The following is an 18,185-nucleotide window of genomic DNA, read 5'->3' as shown; positions in this document are numbered from 1 at the left end:
ATCTCTTTGCGATGTGTCCGTGTGTGCTGAGGTACTGTGTGTGATAGATGTACGTAGCAACGGGTGGGGGATAAAATTTGGAGCTGTTGAATTGTTCTTTCTTTTGGATGTTGCCTCGCCAGTACCCCCTGTAAGAGATTGAGAGGGTCCAAAACCAAAGTGCAAGATCCAGAACCCTGCTCATTAGGAGCACATGTTTTGGAGTTCTGCTCTTAACTTTTGCCTTTTCAGTTGTTTATGTATTTGTACCAATGTCTTTGTTGTAAAGCCTTGTCTCTAAGCCCGTGTCTCATCTGTCCTCTGCAGAAGTTGGCAGTAATGTGGTTTCTGGCACTGTGTCCCAAGTGGTTTACTCTGTTCCTATTGCAAACCGCTTCCCAGTTAGTTCTACAATTCTGGAAGGAGTCCTGCAATTTTTCACTGGCGGGGAATAAAGCTTTATCCTCCCAGGGTAAACAAGCATACTGTTGTTACTTAATAGATTTAAAATCTGCAGTATGAAACCTCATGCCTTTTCATTACTGCGTTTCTGTGCTATACAGGGGGAGGGGAGCAGTTCTCTGACTGTTGCGGCTGTTGCTGAGATGAACGGTGCTAATGGGGTGCCTGGCTCAAGAAATTCAGGGCAAGTGACACTTGATGCTGTAAGGACCCTGGCATCGGCTGTTAGCTCTAGTGACATGGTTGTTGCCTTGAAACTGACCTGAGTTCCCTTTTTGGGAAAGAAAAAACCCGCAGACCCATTTCAAAGAAAAGGGCTGCTGCTTTGTTTGTCTTTTAAAATCTGTATTTCTGCCTTTTTGCTTGGTCAGTGTTTAGAACCATTAAAAAAGTAAACGTGATATGGGGACTGAGACCCTGCAGCTTGAGCTCCTTTATAATTACATATTCAGCTACAACCGTACAAAGGAAAATGAGAGTCCCCTTTCCTTTATGTACCATATTTCAGTTTTCCCCTAGGTTTAAATTGGCATTTTGGACTATGTTCACTGGAGAGCCACTGAAGAGCTTATCAGAAAAGGAAGGAAACAGAGGGAGGGAAAGAAAGATAGATTTCCAAATGACAACCTTTTGAATAGGACAAGTTCAATCCCTAAAACAAAAAGTGGAATCTTTTTTTTTTCTAAATAATGTGCTCTACAGTCTCACCTCTCATCTTGAGAAACATGAAAGAGCAAGTAAAAGAGATGACCCAAATCACAGAGCTCCTTTGAAAGAAGAAATTCAGCTGTTTTGAACACTTACAATCAAAGGAAGTGGTTTCCCTAATTACATGAGCTATGTGAAAGCTCTCAGAATAGCTCTTCCACCCCAGGATTCCTTGCACTTTAGAAGTTTGCATAAAAGCTCACATGGAGAATCAGATGCAAAGTGTTTGATTCAAATTTTATTAGGCAGTAGCGAGCATACATTCGTATCTGGGTTTGACAGCTGGTTGGGTTTGGACCACAGTCCTGGGTTTGATGGATTTCAGTCCTGTACTTCAGAATCTTTCATTCTTCATGTTCTCTGGTGAGACACCCTTTTAAAGGGAAAGGTGGAAATGAAAAAATAGAGAAGGGTAGAGAGGTCCTTTATGAGCTTTCAATTGAGGCTTCTTCACCCTGATTAGGCTGTTCCGTGTTGTGAAAATCCATCCCTGTACACAGCTTTTAAGAGTGAGGAATTTTGCTGCTTCTCCTTTTTTCAAGAAGCTGTATGTGTTAAAATACATATTTGAAGGAACTTCGATCTGAATTCTACAACCTCAGTATTATTCAAGTATCACTGTTTACTTCAACCCATCAAAATTCTGAATTCAGTAGAGACTTTGAACAAAAGAACAGTTTGTGCATACGCAATAATAAAGGTATGTTAGTCTAAACCAAACAGATAACGTGAAAAGATGCAGGACATTTCTAAAGGTTTGAGATCACTGTTCCTCAAGCATTTCTTTTCAAAAAGAGTTTTGGTTATTTGGGAGTAATGGGAGCAAGCAATGGAGAAATTTAAATACAGGCACCTAAAATTAGATGTATCATTGACCCAATTGAAATGCTGAGTTTTGTCCAAATTTTGGCAAAGTAAGAGTGTAATTTTATTTTTGCTCTGTAGGAAATGGCTTCATTTCTCAAACAGCTTATTAGCTAAAAGTGTCGTCAGATTTTTAGCAAGAGTTACGAGCATTCATCACAAAATTGTCTGTCCTGAAAGTGCTGAAGAGAGGTATCTAATCTTTACCTAGCTAAAACTAAAAATGATTCTTCCTTTGAACTAACAAGGTGCTGTCCTTGAGGGTACAATATAGAATAATTAGTGGTTGAAATACCAATAAATAATGTTTGCAAGGTTTGCAGGAATATGCAAGACCATTACAACAGTAATCCCCAAATGGTCTTACATTCTCCACTCAGAGCCAACTACAGTGATTATATCCAGATTTGCTAAAGACAGAGATAATTGATGAAATTGGCCTTGAGGAGAAATCTCGAGGTCTTCTAAACTGCAACAATTCAAACTCAAGAAAGATAAAAAGCAGAAGGGTAATGATTGCATGCCAGATATATAGGGCAGCTAAACCCTCTTTATAGTGACACTGAATACTAATAACAAGATATTGCTAGCTGTACAGTTCCTTCGGGGCAGAAAGATGGACTTTCCCTGGAATCAGGGAATTGTCTCCTAGAAGTGAACAACCTCAGCCAGGCCAGTGGTGTTGCAAGTAAAATGCACAGCACAGTAGCAGCACATGTGGAAAGGGAGGGGAATGTCATGTAGCTGTATAGCTCTTGGATAGGGTAGAAAAGAGTTCTGGCTGTGCCCTCTAGAGAGATGTGTCTCAAGCACTGAAGCTTTGAGATCAGTATTGCTAGAGGATGATTTTGCTTGGACAAAGAAGAGTGCTTAAAGTCATCCCAACCTTGCTTGGTGTGAAGGTGGCATGGAAAATGACATTTGCTCATGTCTGATCCTTGGTGGGAGTTGATTTCTCCCTACACGTAAATTATAATGGTGCTCAGACAAGTTGTTGCATACATCTGGCAATGGAAAATAGAAAACTGTGGTATACAGGATGCCGCTATTCTTCCACACCAAAGGAGATGTTGCACGTTTGAACGTGCTCTGTGCCGCTGAAACAGCACAATTCATGGTGGTAAACTTTGCCAGTCTAATCAATGTTGTACTCAGAGTATAAATAAAACAGTAATTGTGCAAGGACTTCAGGAATTACTAGAATAGGAAGAGATGCAAATTCTTTCTGCTGCGCTCAGATTCAGACTGGAATCGCCATCGGCTGCAGCATGATGCCTCCTTTTCGGCTTTTCAGGTACAGCCTGTGGAAGAGAGGTTTTCTTGGTACACTGCGCGACATGTCCTCAGTCCTGAAGTGCCTTTGGGCTCATGTCATACAGCTTTCCCACTTCCTCTTTGCTGTTTCATTTATTGCAGGTTCTCGGGAAGCACTGTGCAGGGTGATAGAGGAAGTAGTGCAAGTCAGTTGTTTTGTAATCGCAAAATAGATGATCTCCATTTTATAACTGGCCTTAATCGAATTAAATTGTCTTAATTAAATTAATTAAATTATCTTAATTCGCCATTGGGGTACATGCGTGATGTTCCTCATGTTTCTTTCTGATGTATCTGGGATTTTTCTAATGATGAAGGAGAAAATTCAAATTAAGTCAGAAGGTGCAGATTGCTGGTGTGGAAGTAGAAACTCACAAATGGAGAAATGCCAAAGCTGGATGTGATTGCAAGATGTTTGTTCCCTTTACATGTTTACCCTGAAATATACTGTGCTTATGTAGTGGAGTATTATTGCAGTCCTGTTATTTTTGCTTCCAACTGTCTTCTATTTACCACTTTTACTGCATTCTTTTAGGTTTGTTTTTTTGCTCATATGCATGAGTTAGAGCGGTTCTCAGAAACATGTTAGGGAATGAGAATTAAAGGCATGTGTGAGGCTGTGTTTTTTCCACATTTCCACCTCTGCTTAGAGGAAATGCTCCTGGCTTGCGTGTGGTCTGTTCCACCAAACCATCGCAAGGTAGTTGGAGCAGCTCTCAAGCTTTGCATTCTCAGTTTGGCTCATTATTCAGTTTTGCTCTCCTGCTGGGTTTGAATCACAAAGCCGAGGCTGCAGCACAGACATGGGTAGAAGTTGTGGTACCGCTGGTCATTCTGTTGGAAGTTTGAGGCAGGAACCATCTCAGGATATTACTGTTTCACTGGAGAAGACCAATGGGAAAATCAGACTTTTGGCTTAATTTGGTATCTTGCGTTGGTACAAAAACCATGCAAGTTTTCTGCTCCTTGTAAGTCTGCTGTTCGAGGAACTCAAAACCACTGCCTCCGTAGGATACCAGGTCACTGTAATTGTTTTCTGTCACTTCTGGATAGGTGCTTCTAGATCTCCACTTTGTACAGAATTCAGAGGTACTGGTAATCAAGGTATTGCCTTTTTAAACAATTGATTTTGAGGCTGACCACTTGCATTTTCATATAGATATGATGGCAACATAATTTAAAAATAAAAAGGTTTTATTTCTGAAATAAACTTTTTTAACAGCAAGGATTAGAAATTAAATAGTTGTTACTGACATGTCTACGTAAGCAGATAGCTATAAGGAAGTGTAGATAAGATGAGGAGTTCTGTGTACAAGGAATTCATCAAAGAGAAGTAGGGGAAAAGCTGAAGTTAGGAAGTCGAAAATGCATATTAAAGTAATACTAATGTAGTGTTATGACACTGAAAGCAGTTTTTAAATATTGCCAGTTCTTCTGTAGGGTTTTTATCTTAGATATTATTTTATTTGAAATTTTTCGTTCCTGATGGAAAAAGATGGAGGTACCATGAAGGTAGCCTGAAAAATCCCAAGAAAAAATAAGCAGTGGGTCTACTTTAGATAAAGATAAAAGTTTGAAATTTCAGTTTTGTCTAGTTTCATTTTTTGACCATTGCTACCCAGTAAGGGTAGCATTTGAGCTAATTTTCCAAGTAAACTACGATTTTCAATGTTAGACAGAGTAGCTTTTCTGAAAAGCAAGTAAGGAATTTGTGTCCTGAAACTACTTTTGTTGGGAATGGAGTCTGATCCGTAGTGGTCTAGGTGTTAGTGTGGACGTAGCCGGGGAGCTGCTGTGAAGTCTGTTGTTCTGGCTGTTGCTTGATGACATGCAATACTTAGTTGGAGAAGGTGCAACTCAGATTTTGGTGGAGTTGGAAGTCCTGTGTTTCCAGAGGCTGTTCTTGCAAATCTCAGTAAGGTGAAAAGGAGATATGGCTGTAACCTGAGGAAGGATGCTTACTGCTTAAGTCATGATAAGGAGAAAGAAGACTTGCTAAGTCACAAGAGACAGCTTGCTGCTCTGGATTCAGGAAGGAGGGTTCTCTGTCGCTGATACATGGTAAATCCCAAATGGGAAGCAGATTCATCGTGAAAACTTCACCATGATTCGTTGTGGATTCTTTGGGCAGTTGCACATAAACCATGATATGTGTCATTCAGATAATGCACAGCATTAGAGATTCAGGTTAAGGTGGTAAATTGTTTTCTGTTAAACTCCAGATTTTGTGATCTAACACATCTTGTGTGTGAGGGAGCCAACAGTTCTTGGGGTGTGCTGCTTTCATGAGGGTGAGCTTAGCTTGTCTGGTTGAGGAACATTTTCTGGAGTTATTAAAATCACTGGGATTCCAATGAGAGGGATCCCCATCAAGTGCTGTCACTGTCGTTAGCTACAGTAGGTTGGGTTTATCCACTCTAAGACAGGCTTAAAGTGAGTAAAGATGACAGATGTTTTTCCTTGGTTAAATTACAGTTTTCATGATCACGAGTGAGAAAATGATTTAGTGGAAAGCTACTTTAGAGGAGTGGATTAGCATAGTATAGCTGCTGCTGTCTCTGCAGGAAACTCCTTGGGAGGGGATTGATTTTGCACATCTGTCATGCCAGAACGTCTTTACAACAAGGTGCTCATGAAACTTACAGCAACTTTGATCTTGTAAATAAGTTCATTGGGTATTTTCCCATTTGTCGGGTCTGGAAAGACTGAGGTGTTGCATATTAGCCATGATACTTACTCACCTGTGGAGTAAGTAGGGAGTCAGAAAGTTTCACGTTTTGTTATTCCCTTGTCTTTTAGATGTGTTATGGATTTTGTTGCTGTACTCTGTAGTCAAACCAGATTTGTGTTCAAAATGATTGTGAGTAAATGGGAAAATGTCCCAACATTGAGAAGAGAAAGTATGATTGCTGAAAATGAACTGCACTATGGGAGCTCAGGTATTTTAAAGTCTGCTGTTTAGTCCGCTCATCTGTTGTTTCTATTCAATTGCTGGTATTGCTTTGCAGCTGGAGGCAGCTTCTTACCTCTAAATCTGCCTGAATGAAATATTTATAGTATTGCAGGACATTGCTTATTTCTAAACTCTTACCCCATTACAAATGCATAGTTTCTGTGTATTTTGGGGGGGGGTTACTAACTGTGAATAACACTAGTGAAATCCAAACTACTCTTCTTGCTCTTCGCAGATCTCCCTTTATCAGGTACCTTAATCTTAAACGCTTATACAATCTCAAGCTGAATGCTGCAAAATGTAATGCTCCTGTGGGATGTTTGGATACTGTGGAATTCTAGGTGAAATATGTGTTAAATGAGTTATTTGCCTGTGATCTTTGTGCCTTTTGGTTAGTTGGGTGTTTTTTAGTTTTGGTTTGTTTTTGGGGGGGGCGATGTGTGATAAATGGCAGTGTTGTTGTAACTCAAGATGTTGGTTTTGAGCTTGTTAAACCTTCTGTAAGGATTTTCTGCAGAAAGTACGCTTGCTTAATTTTATCCTAAATGTCACAGCTTCTGTTAACAGCCTCTTCTGTCACCGACAGCAAGTTTTTACCCCCCCTCTGTGAGGAAGACCAACACCATGATCCTGCAATTACTTGGGTACTGCTGAGTGGGCTCCATGTGGCTGTTGTATTGGGCCGGTGTATGTCAGCCCAGGATCGAGTCAGTTAGCTTAATCTAACTCACTCTTACTATATAAGGCAGAGGGTCTGCTGCTGCGTCACAAGGGCTAATCTCCCTGTGATTTTTGGAGGGACCAGCCTGCTTTCCATGAGCTGGCAAGCCTTTACAGTGTCTTGAGGGGCATGTTCCAAATTCACTAGATAGTGCTTCTAATCCCATAGCCTTCAAATTATCCTTAAAACTGCCAAATTATATGAGAAGTTTGCCATAAAAGGTTATAGTAGGGTATAAAACTCAGTATTATTTTCAAATGGTCAATATCCAGTACATTTTATTACATGTCCTGTAGAGTTCCTTACCTCCAAAATTACTCATACGCATTTGCTACTGCATTATGCAAATGAAATATTTTGAAGTAAATTACGTAAGATGGGGTGAAGCTGCAACAGCATGTAATAGAATTATGTCCATATTCTTTCAGCGCAATATGCAGTTTAACAGAATTGAGGTGTCTTGGTAATGTGCTTTGTCTTTCTTTCTTCATGATTGCAACCTAGAAGTCAATACCAGGGGTTTAAAGTACCTGTTTCTATCACAGTATTTCAAAAAATGAGAATTGTGTGGTGATACAAAGCAGATTTAAAATAATAAGATGATTATGTGGCAGTAAGAACTTATTACTTTCCCTTTTATTTCCACTTTTAATCTCTGGGACTTGTAATGGTGTAGGACATAATTTTCGATGCAAAGCTGAGGCTTTGAAACAGGCTTAGTCAAAATGCTTGTGAGTACATGTTTTGTGTGTCACTATAGATGTATTTATGAGAATTTAATTGTGTTATTTACAGAAGTGCTGGTGGTATCAGTCTGAGAATGTAATTTAACTCTTCTGTGTGGTTTATGAGACAGTATCCCTATAACACCAAATGTACATGGCTGTCTTCTAAGACATAACAAATGCTGGCAGAATTTTAACTTGTTAATGGGCTATAGAAAATAGCTTTTATTTGGGATAAGTTATCCTCTAAATGAGTACTAAAATAGATCTCCATCTTCACAGGGCTTTAAGTGATATTCATCCATAGTTTCAAGAACTATGATTGCCTTCTAAAAGAGATGGTAACTCATTTGTGCTGGGAGGGTGCCCACAGCACTCATCAAAGCATGTGATAACTGCTTATTTGCAGCTAAAAGATCTCACTGAGACTTCTTTGGCTTTGCTGTGTTCGTGTGGTTTTCCTCTTGCGTTGTTAATATCAAAGACAGTTTAATAGGTTTAATGAACATTGCCTTAACTGGGTAACAGTATGCTTTGCTTATTGTTAGCTTTCTCCTTGGGGACCCCAAAGCACAAAACCTTTCTAAGTTTTTGGTTCTTTTTTTTTCTCTCAAAACTTTGAGGACAGACAAAATAATAGGCAAAGTCCTAAATTTTTACTTTGTATCTGCTAGGTTTTATTTTTGATGTTCAGAACTGTAATAAAGGTGCAATAGCCCTGCTGTGTGATTCTTACTTGTAGTTTTATATTTCTACAGTTCTTTAAGTATCCCTTATTGCATATCGGGAGGATCATTTGTTAGCAAAGATAGAATGGTAGTTGCCTAAGACTGTGGCATGATAATAATCTAGAAAGAGCTAAATTACGTAAATTGTTTCTATTTCTTGCTCATTAAGAATTGTATTCAGTTTAACTTTCAAAAGAACAGAAACAATGAAGTGATAAAAATTATCTGCTTCTATCAAAACCTTAACGTGATTTTAAAAGAGTCATTATGTGGATTCATAATGTTTATATTAAAGCACGTAAAACATAAATATTTTGTGGAAAAGTATGCTTTCTTTTCTTTAATGCTTAATGATTTGTCAACATTACATCAAAAAAAATCGTAAGCCTGTAGGATTCTAAGATGAGTGCTTTCCTAGTGTGTTGTAGCTGAACTGTAGTTTTAAATGCTGATTGTCTTAGTGTTACGTCTGTAAAATGATGGTTTGGGCTCATCTATGTAAAGAAACTAATGTATCATAAGAGACATCATCCCTTATTAGACATCAGTGAATTCACAGGAGAGCATTCCTGAGACACTGAAAATATCTGATGCCGACTGAACATAATTTTGAGCAGGGATCTGGAAATAAAGATTTGGAACTTATTTCTATTAGCATTCTGTTTGTTTATTTGTTTGGTTTTTTTTTGTTGTTTTTGTGTATGTGGTTGTCATTAATAGAATAATTTTAATAAAACCAACTGGCCTTTTCCAGCTGCCCTTTTATTAGACTGTAACCCCCCCTGGGAGCAGCTAAGTTGCAACCCTCCCAAGAGCACAGCAGAGGTCAAAGCCTTTAAAATGCTACAAGGAAAAAAATGTCTTTCCAAAACTGCCTTAAGTGTGTCTAAATATCCCTTTAATAAACATGGCAAACTTTCATTTGGAAAACTGAATAACTGAACTATTGCACAATGTAGTAATAGATATTCTAAAGTAGTTAAGGAAGTTGTGTTAATCAGATTCCTTAAGTAGCTAACCATGTCTAACCCTGTAATTTTGCACAGAGCGATGGTGCCCCTTGTTCTGCAGTTAACTGGCTTATTAACAGGAAAGTCAATTGGCTGCAGCTATATCCCATGTTAATCCTAAACCAGCGTGCTCAGAGCAGGGTGGAAGGATGGCAGTACTTCGTCCTTTCCGGCCAGCTGCTCCAAAGGAACCTGAAAGAAATGGAGGTTCAATTGCTGTGGGCCCAATTTTCTGGACCCAAGCAAAAAAAGTCTTTTTGATACTGAAGAACTCAGTGGACAGATGTTATTTTGCAGATGCAGCTGTGCTACTTCTACATGCTGCTAGCCCAAACCCTTGATCGCTTCCCTTGACTATGAGTGTAGCAACTTTCTAATACATTTCCTAGGAGGACCACAGTAACTAAAATATGCTGAGTTGTTCGGTCTTTGCTAACTTTAGCTGCCTTGGGGTAGGGAGCTCTAAAAAGAGCAGCTGTGGCTGGCACGAGTAGCTGACGGGGGGACAACACAGCTGTACGCAAAGTGCCTCCATCCACATCCTTACTGCCTTTGCGGCTGCAATTATAGATGTGACGATATGGCCTTGTCTGCATTCCTGAGTAATGCCAGCTCAGCATCAGGTGGCTGTTGCCCACATCTGCAGACAGTGCCGACCTTGAAGATCTCATCAGAGCTAAGCTGTGTCTGCTGCTCTTGCTGCGCTGGCACTGGACAGAGCAAAAGCAAGGCAGGACTTATGCCATCCCCGTGAGCTGAGATTTGTGCTGCCCAGGTAGCTTGCTTTGCGCTCTCATCTGCTGCTGGCCACATTCATAATCTACATGGTGATTTCTTATCCAGCAATTGCTGAACACAGACAAGGCCTAAATGAAAACAGTGTTTTTTATCTTCTGAAGATATGATTATTCATGGATAGTTGTTTGTACTGGAAGGTGTGAAGAGCAGTACTAGCAGGTCTAGAGGCAGCTGCAGCGTGATGTCAGTCACAGCTGATGTAATTGACATTTTCACATTTTTCAATAAGAAGAGATGAAATGGGCATAAAAATAAATTACCTGTAAGCACTGTGATCCATGCCATGGCTCATAGGATACAATTAGTTTGTACACTGAGGATGACCTAGGTCTCATACTGCACTTGTCTTGTGAATTGAGTTTGATTTACAGTAAGGCCATAGGAGCCAGTGAGAATTAAACTAAAATGTTTTCAGTGTAATTTGCTCTGACCTTGGATTTTGTGATAGTTTTTGGATTATGTAAAGTCAGTTAGGTTTCTTTAGACTCTTGAAACTTAACCTTCAAGGAATGACATCTAGTCTGTAATTCCCTTCATCAGGACTCGAGCAAGGAACGTATTTTCACCCATATTTGTGGTGTAAGTACACGGTAAATGGTTTTATAGTGTGGTTTGATGATCAGTACCAGGCTGTGACTAAGCTTATCATAGGACTAAACATAATATTCAACTCTATTGCAGTCACCTTGTGTGTCTGACTGTGCCTTGATGTTACATCCAAAGAGTTTATGTGTTTAGGTTGCGTCTTTCCTTCAGCTGAGTTCTAGTTCTAGTTCTGCTTCGATACAACATGTAAGAAAATAAATGAAATCTGTTCTTCACACAAAGAAGTAATGTAATGAAGTAATTGAAGACTTGTTATTTGCCATTGCCATGGCTACAGGAAGGAAATTGATGCTCATTTGAGTTGTGTAAGATAGGTAGAAGCTTTACTGAGGGAAGTGAGTGTGTCATGCCCAAGCCAGTGAGGGCTGGCTTCTTCAGTGGCTTTTAGGCAGATAGATGCATGGCAGGATTTTCTTAAAAGCATTGAAGTATTTTGGATTTAAGTATGAGTTTGATGCTAAAAGGTGATTCCAAATATTCTTGTACATGCCTAAGAGGCCTTTGAAGTGCTGGTCTTTAATCACCACTTTGTAATTTGCTATCTGACAGTCTTTTCTTGAAATATGGCACCTTCTTGTGAAAAAAAAAAAGTACAAAAGCTTCAAAGATGTGGATTGACTTGCATCTAGTTCTCATTGTAAGGAATAAGTGGCTTTAAATTGGCTAATAGAGTTCACAGCTGAGTCACACAACTGAAAAGAATAAAACATGAAAGGGATAGTCTAGAATCAGTAGTGTTAACAACAGCAGACTGATTAAAAGTGTTTAGAAAGAATTTCTTTTAGAGGCAGTAGATCTTAGAAAGGGTTGTCATCTTTTCTCCCCAGTGCTGATTTAGGATATCTGTGGGCAATTAGTAGGTGCCTTTCCTTATTCTTAGATGGAAGCTTGCTCCGGTGTCTGTTAAATTTCGGTTTAGGGTATGAACATTAATATGAAGATGATGGTATTGGGCATTGCAAGCACATAATTTCTTCATACTCCAAGAACGGGATCTTAGTGTGTAATATATTGTAAATAAGATAATCCTAGAAAGTGATTGGTTTTGAATCTCCAAATAATAAAAACACGGTGTCAGTATGCCTACAGCAGTGAAGGGCTTGTCCTCTTAGCCTGGTGCTCCTGTCTTGCTTGTTGTCCATTTCATGGTAGCACTGAGTCATTGGTAGGCCTGGGGTTTGCTGCTGGTGTTGCTGCAGTGCAGCCCCTCCTGTTGTCCAGTGGCTCTGATGGGCTTGACTGAATCCAGCAGCATCCAGTGAGACAGAGGAGTCACAGAATCACAGAATCACAGAATCCCAAGGGTTGGAAGGGACCTAAAAAGATCATCTAGTCCAACCCCCCTGCAAGAGCAGGGTAACCTACAGTACATCACACAGGAACTTGTCCAGGCGGGCCTTGAATATCTCCAGTGTAGGAGACTCCACAACCCCCCTGGGCAGCCTGTTCCAGTGCTCTGTCACTCTTACAGTAAAGAAGTTCTTCCTGATGTTAACGTGGAACTTCCTATGTTCCAGTTTACACCCATTGCCCCTTGTCCTATCACTGGATATCACTGAAAAAAGCCTAGCTCCATCATCCTGACACCTACCCTTCACATATTTGTAAACATTGATGAGGTCACCCCTCAGTCTCCTCTTTTGCAAGCTAAAGAGACCCAGCTCCCTCAGCCTCTCCTCATAAGGGAGATGTTCCACTCCCTTAATCATCTTTGTGGCTCTGCGCTGGACTCCTTCAAGCAATTCCCTGTCCTTCTTGAACAGAGGGGCCCAGAACTGGACACAATATTCCACTTGAGTGCTGCATGTTGCTGCAGTGGAATAGGGAGCTATGGCGCTTGGATGTGTTCATAGTGTGGCATTTTTAGTTGTTCTCTAAAGGATTAATCTAGTTTTATTCTGCTCCTCTTGACTAAGGTGTTCAAGAAAAGATGGTTTAGATAGCTTGTGTAGCGTTTGTGGTCAGGTATCCCTGTATCATTTCTAACAACATTCAGATAGGCAGTCAAGGCATATTAGGTCTCGTGGTTATCCAACAGTAGTGGTGGTAGGAATTGGAGGACATTCCCCAGTTTATTATTTCCTGATGAAAAAACTACAAAAGTTTTCGAAGTAGAGGAGTCCTGGGTTTGCTAACCCATGGAGATGGAGTATTGAATGACTAAGCTGTCATTTGTACCCTCTAGGCTACTGACGAGGTCAGTGGTACAGCCTGTGAAACAGGCAGTGCTGCTGCTGCTGCTGGACTCCCCTGCCTTGCTAGGCTGGTGGGGCTGCAGCTGGAGGGTAGAGCTCCTGCTGCTGACAGATCCTCTGCTGATCTGACAGATCCCTTCCTGTTTGCTTAGATGGTTGCCAGTTAGATCATTTTGTAGGCCTGCAGGTGAGTCAGTCTGCAGTATGATCTGCTGAAAACAGTGAAAAATTACTTTTCTGGTATTGTGAAGAAAGCTTACTTCATGGTAGCACTGCTTCCCTTGCTGAGGAGGCTAAGCAGCATGAAGAACTAGTGCAACTCAAGTTCAAAGCTATACTTACAGATTTAATTGAATATGTGTAATTGTCAGTGCATTAGCTAAGGATAAGGGTCTTAATTCAAAACTGTGTTGAAGTTACTCTGAAAAGGCTTTAAACAACGGCAGCAAAAAATTGAGCCATCTGATGCCTTTATTTGTAATCATGCAGTTATGCATATGTATCATGGTACCAACTATAAAACATAGGCCAAAAAAATACTGGTTTGCTATGGCTATACGTTTATTATAGTAGCTAGCGCTAATGTACCATGGTTTTCTGCATCAAAGCTGCTATAACCCGTCTGTTTTCAGTGAGATCTACAAGGCCACACAATAATTTAATTGGCAACTATATAAGCAAATGTGGGAAGACTCCACTGCAGATAAACAGCAACGCTCACTCCTACAGTGGGTCGGGAAATCTGAGAAGGGATCTGTCAGATCAGATACTTTTGATAAGATCAGAGGAATTAATTGTTATTTTGATCTTGTTAGATACTCCTGACTGGTGTAGAGTAAGCAGAATCTCAAAGTCTTGAAATAATGTGTTGTTGTAGAGAAAAATGTATAATCGTATATATCTTTGTTTGCATAATATGTATATTTGTATAAAATCGTGTTTAAAATCTCTAGAATATTTAGTGTACTACAGAGGCAAAACTGTTGAGATCTTGAAGGAGATACCTTGCTTTTTTTCCCCTCAAAATCTGCAGGGACTGTATGTTGCAATTTTGGTGGATACATTGTCTTTCTCAAACCTTAAAGCATTGTTCAAGTGGAATATGAAGGTTTTGTGTATTTTTCCAGAATTTCCCAACATCTGCAGTGTGCTCCGCGGAGCAGTTTCAGCTGCACTGCTGGCTATTTGGCAACCCCAGGCGTGCTTGCTGTGCGTATTCAATCAGACTGTAGAGCGCATGCCTGGAAACCCCCCGTTTCCAGTAAACATTGGCTGGAGCTGTGTGTGCATGGTATGCTCCAACAGCCTCAAGTGCTGGACTTGCTGAACCCATAGTACTTTGTGCATAAACACAAATTCTAGGTAGGACTGCTGCAACTCTGCCAAAAATCCCAGCTCTTTCTTTGAACAAAGTTTTCCAAGGCCTTCAGTTTTTCCTAAGACTTAGTTTCTGCATCTGTGCTTTGGCCATGGAAGTATAGTCTGAAAACTTTCCTGTTTTTTTCCCTAACGTACGAAGCATTCATCTGCCAAACTCTTTTTGTGGGGCTTTCAAATGCCAAGCATTTGTGAACAGTCTTCCTAGATACGTGTGTGTTTATATATGTGTAAGTTATATATATATATATAGTATATATTATATATATATATGTGTAAGTAAGTATTTGTATACCTGCTTGGGTATAAAACAAACTGTTGTAGTAAATACCCCATTCTTAATTGTCTGACTTGTTTGTTTTCAACAGGCAGAAATACTCAGTGTGCTCAGTCACAAAAACATCATACAGTTCTATGGAGCTGTCATTGAACCTCCAAATTATGGCATTGTTACAGGTAAGGATTTTTGTCTGACCTTTGTCTTGATTCTGTAAGACTCCAATGTTACAAGGTGTTAGCTTTTCCCAGTTTCAGAGTTCTGCTAATTGTTCTGGTCTTCTTTGAGTGTTAGAGCACTTGGCACCACCTGCCTCAATGTAAATGGAGTGCGGGAGGTGGGAACCAGGCTGGGAGCATGGCTGGTGGCAGCACAGAGGCAGCTGGAGCACAAACTCAGCACTCCTTTAAATAGAAGCTTTCACTGTGTTCTCTTACCCTGTTCTGTGAATTGCTTTTCCATTTTAACTGATGTGTGGCAGAAGTAGAGGTTTTCATCATACGAAGTTCTGGCAAGTTATGTGAAAACGGAAGGCTTGAGAGTCTGCTCAGAGCAAAGCTGCACTGTGAATTCTGCCTGTATCAAAAATAGGAGAATCTGCATTGGGAACTTCCCAGTCATGGGAAGAGCTTGAAATAGAGCCAAGGGTCTATTAGACATCATAAGAGAACTCCTTTTATTCACAGGAAGCTAGGTTTCATTTGCTCTGGCATTCCTAGAACTATGTGGAGGTTGAGTTTTGTGGTTAGTTTGTTGGGTTTTTTTTTTCCCATCATCACTTCAAGCTTCCTTCCCTTATCTTGGGAGTTGGTCCAGATATAAAATCACATTACAGATAATGTAGTTTCTCCCTGTATGGGAGAAACTAGGTAAGAGAGTAGCAGAAAATAAACCTATCTGCTGAAGTAAATGTTTGAAGAGGTAAAAAACTATGAAATTGTGGATTAGGAGACATGTTTTGGCATGTCTGTAACACTTTAAAGAGTTTGGTGAGAAGTGTAGCCTTCACATGTGGCATAGTCTAATACCAGTTTGAAACGTTGCCATTCAGGTTTTTATTCCTTCTCAAGTGGTGGACAGAAACTGTGAAAATTCAGTTATTTCTACCTGTCTCTCAGACATCCGATTATCACAGTAGATGGCAGTGTAATCTGGTGGGAGCACATCTGAGGTACAGCGCAGCACTACTCAGAGCACAGGGAGCTTTACTTACAGGAGTATCAGCCTGCTGGAGCTCACAGTGTTGCTGCCGGTACTTCAGAGGTGTATGGGGGTGTCATCACAGTCTGCACCACTGAGAGGATGGGCTGGTGATAGCATATAGACAGAAACTTGAATACCTTCTTGAAGCAATAAAAATAACCGGAAGTTAATAAGTAATGTAATTATACTATAATTCATAGCATAATTATGAACAAGGAAGCAGTATAACAAAAGAGATGTGTAATCAACAACTCGGGGCAATGTCTGGATCAGACGGTCCTCAGTTTGATCTCACAAAAAGGTCAGTGTTCGGAGGATATTTGACCTGCTTGCCAGTCACACGACAGACAGCAGCTGAAGTAGTTCATTATGTCATTGGGAATAGGGACTCTTTAACCACCTGTGAGAAGGAAACTGTCTGACTACTTTGTTATTCAGGGAGCTCTAATTCCACCTTGGCTAAGGAAAGAAACCCTTTTCTATAAACCTGCATTGGTTCTCCCTACAACTTCCAAGGAGACTGGAGTCCCGTGAGGTGGAGGGGAAGCAAGGCTCCATTTCCCCATGCCATTTTCACATGAGAGAATGGCTGCTGAGAATAAATACTAATTGCACTTGAAATCTCTTTTAGAGGGATTTTGACTCCATGATCTTCTGGATGGCCTTCAGTGTTGCAGACTTAATCCTGTGTTAGTCAAAGATCCATTTCTTATGAGGGAATATCCCAAACAAGAAGAAATCCCAAGAAACTGATGTTTCTTCCGAGTGATGCAGATGAGGGCACGCAGCCAAGTACTGGCATGTATTGAGCATTAGCTGCACGTAACGTCTTCTGTGGGATTGTCAAAGAGTTCTCTGAGAAAGGCTACATCTGCAGTCAAAACATGTTTCCCTGATGGGATGTATGTCAGTGTTATAACTGATCATCCTGCCCGGTGAGCTGCTAACATGGATCACATCATTCTAGATGTCACTGCTGTCTCTGTCAACAGCAATCTTGATGTCTTTCAGATCTGTTTTATGACCACAGCTGCCTCCTCCCAAAAGGTTCTCGGAGCCTGTGCCCCCCGTCTGCACTGAATCATATGGTGTATCCTACAGCCCATCACAGGATGGGTCCAGTCAGGCATTCAGAGCTTTTATTTCTAAACCCAATACTTCTTTTCTGTTATTGACACAAAATTATCCTGCAATATGATTTCCAAATCCATAAGCTCCTGGTAAAAACCTGTAGCACAATAAATATGTAGAAGAAGTACTAACAGATTGAGCTTAGTTGATTGAAGCTTGCTTGCCTCCGTTCACACAGTGGCAAAGGGCTTGGGGAGCTGAATTGTCCCTGACCCTGGTGGATCAAATTATGCATTGTAAAGGCATGCAAAGCATGCAGCCAACCTATTCCTGAAGAATCCATTTATAAGACAGATGATGACATCATGGGTAAAAAAAGCTGATGTTTTAATTGCGGAAATGTGCAGGTCAGCAGCTTACTCCTCTTTCGGTGACATCAGAAGTGATACTTCTGTCTCTTGCAGAGGCTCCCTTCAGCAGGAAGTCCTGCAGTGATGATCCAAACCTAACTTGCCACTAGAGTGTTTACTTCCAAGGGATTTTCAGTTTTCTTCCTCTTTCCTTTTATTTAGTGCTGGAATCTTCTCAATGGCCTGCCATGTTCTAGGCTGCAAATTCAGTCTCGTCCCAGAGTTTCCTTCCCCACACAGCTGTTTCCCAAGGGTTTTGATTTTCTTAATGAGGAGCAATGTTTGGCTTTTATGCATTTAGCTCATTATGTGTCATTGAAAATGATTTAATATCATGATTGATATTAACAACAACTTGGATATATTTTATGTAGTCTTAGAGGGAATTATTTTGTGTCCTCTTTGAAATGGCTGAAATTAAGCATTGCAATTGTGTAACAGCTGGTTTGCCACCTTGGGCATGAAGATTTTGTGAGTCTTGTAAGAAGGTTCTAAATTCTGCTGAAGAAGCACACTGAATAGCCTTGGGGGAGAGGGGCAAAAGGCATGATGTTGCTCCTTGTATCCTTCTGGTCTTTGTGCTACTTGGGTCACATGGGGCAGCACATGTCTGCTCTGTCTTGGCAGCCAGTTACAACAAGATGTATCAGCTGCTTCAGCTCATGAATCTCCTGTTGTGTTTTTGGTGAAATGTGAATGAATACTAAATAAGCATAAAGCTTCTTTAATAAGAAGAGGAGATACAGCCTTTAAACTGCTGAACATGACCTGCAGTACATGGTGT

At 40.4% G+C, this 18,185-nt stretch overlaps 1 protein-coding gene across 4 annotated transcripts in view; it reads left to right on the top strand.

Annotated features, from left to right (window-relative positions):
* Window positions 1–18,185, top strand: part of MAP3K20 (mitogen-activated protein kinase kinase kinase 20) — a 91,604-nt gene that overhangs the window by 16,308 nt on the left and 57,111 nt on the right. For 3 of the 4 annotated variants that reach the window (XM_065670359.1, XM_065670357.1, XM_065670360.1), the window contains one exon: window positions 14,809–14,896. In XM_065670359.1, the coding sequence (XP_065526431.1) occupies window positions 14,809–14,896 (88 nt within the window). Of the gene's footprint in view, window positions 1–6,148; window positions 6,267–14,808; window positions 14,897–18,185 lie in introns of those variants that run through there. The other variant, XM_065670358.1, reaches the window with a different exon arrangement.

The sequence above is a fragment of the Lathamus discolor genome, chromosome 3 (assembly GCF_037157495.1).
Source record: "Lathamus discolor isolate bLatDis1 chromosome 3, bLatDis1.hap1, whole genome shotgun sequence".
Lineage (NCBI taxonomy): Eukaryota > Metazoa > Chordata > Aves > Psittaciformes > Psittacidae > Lathamus > Lathamus discolor.
This window is presented reverse-complemented; position numbering and strand designations above follow the sequence as displayed.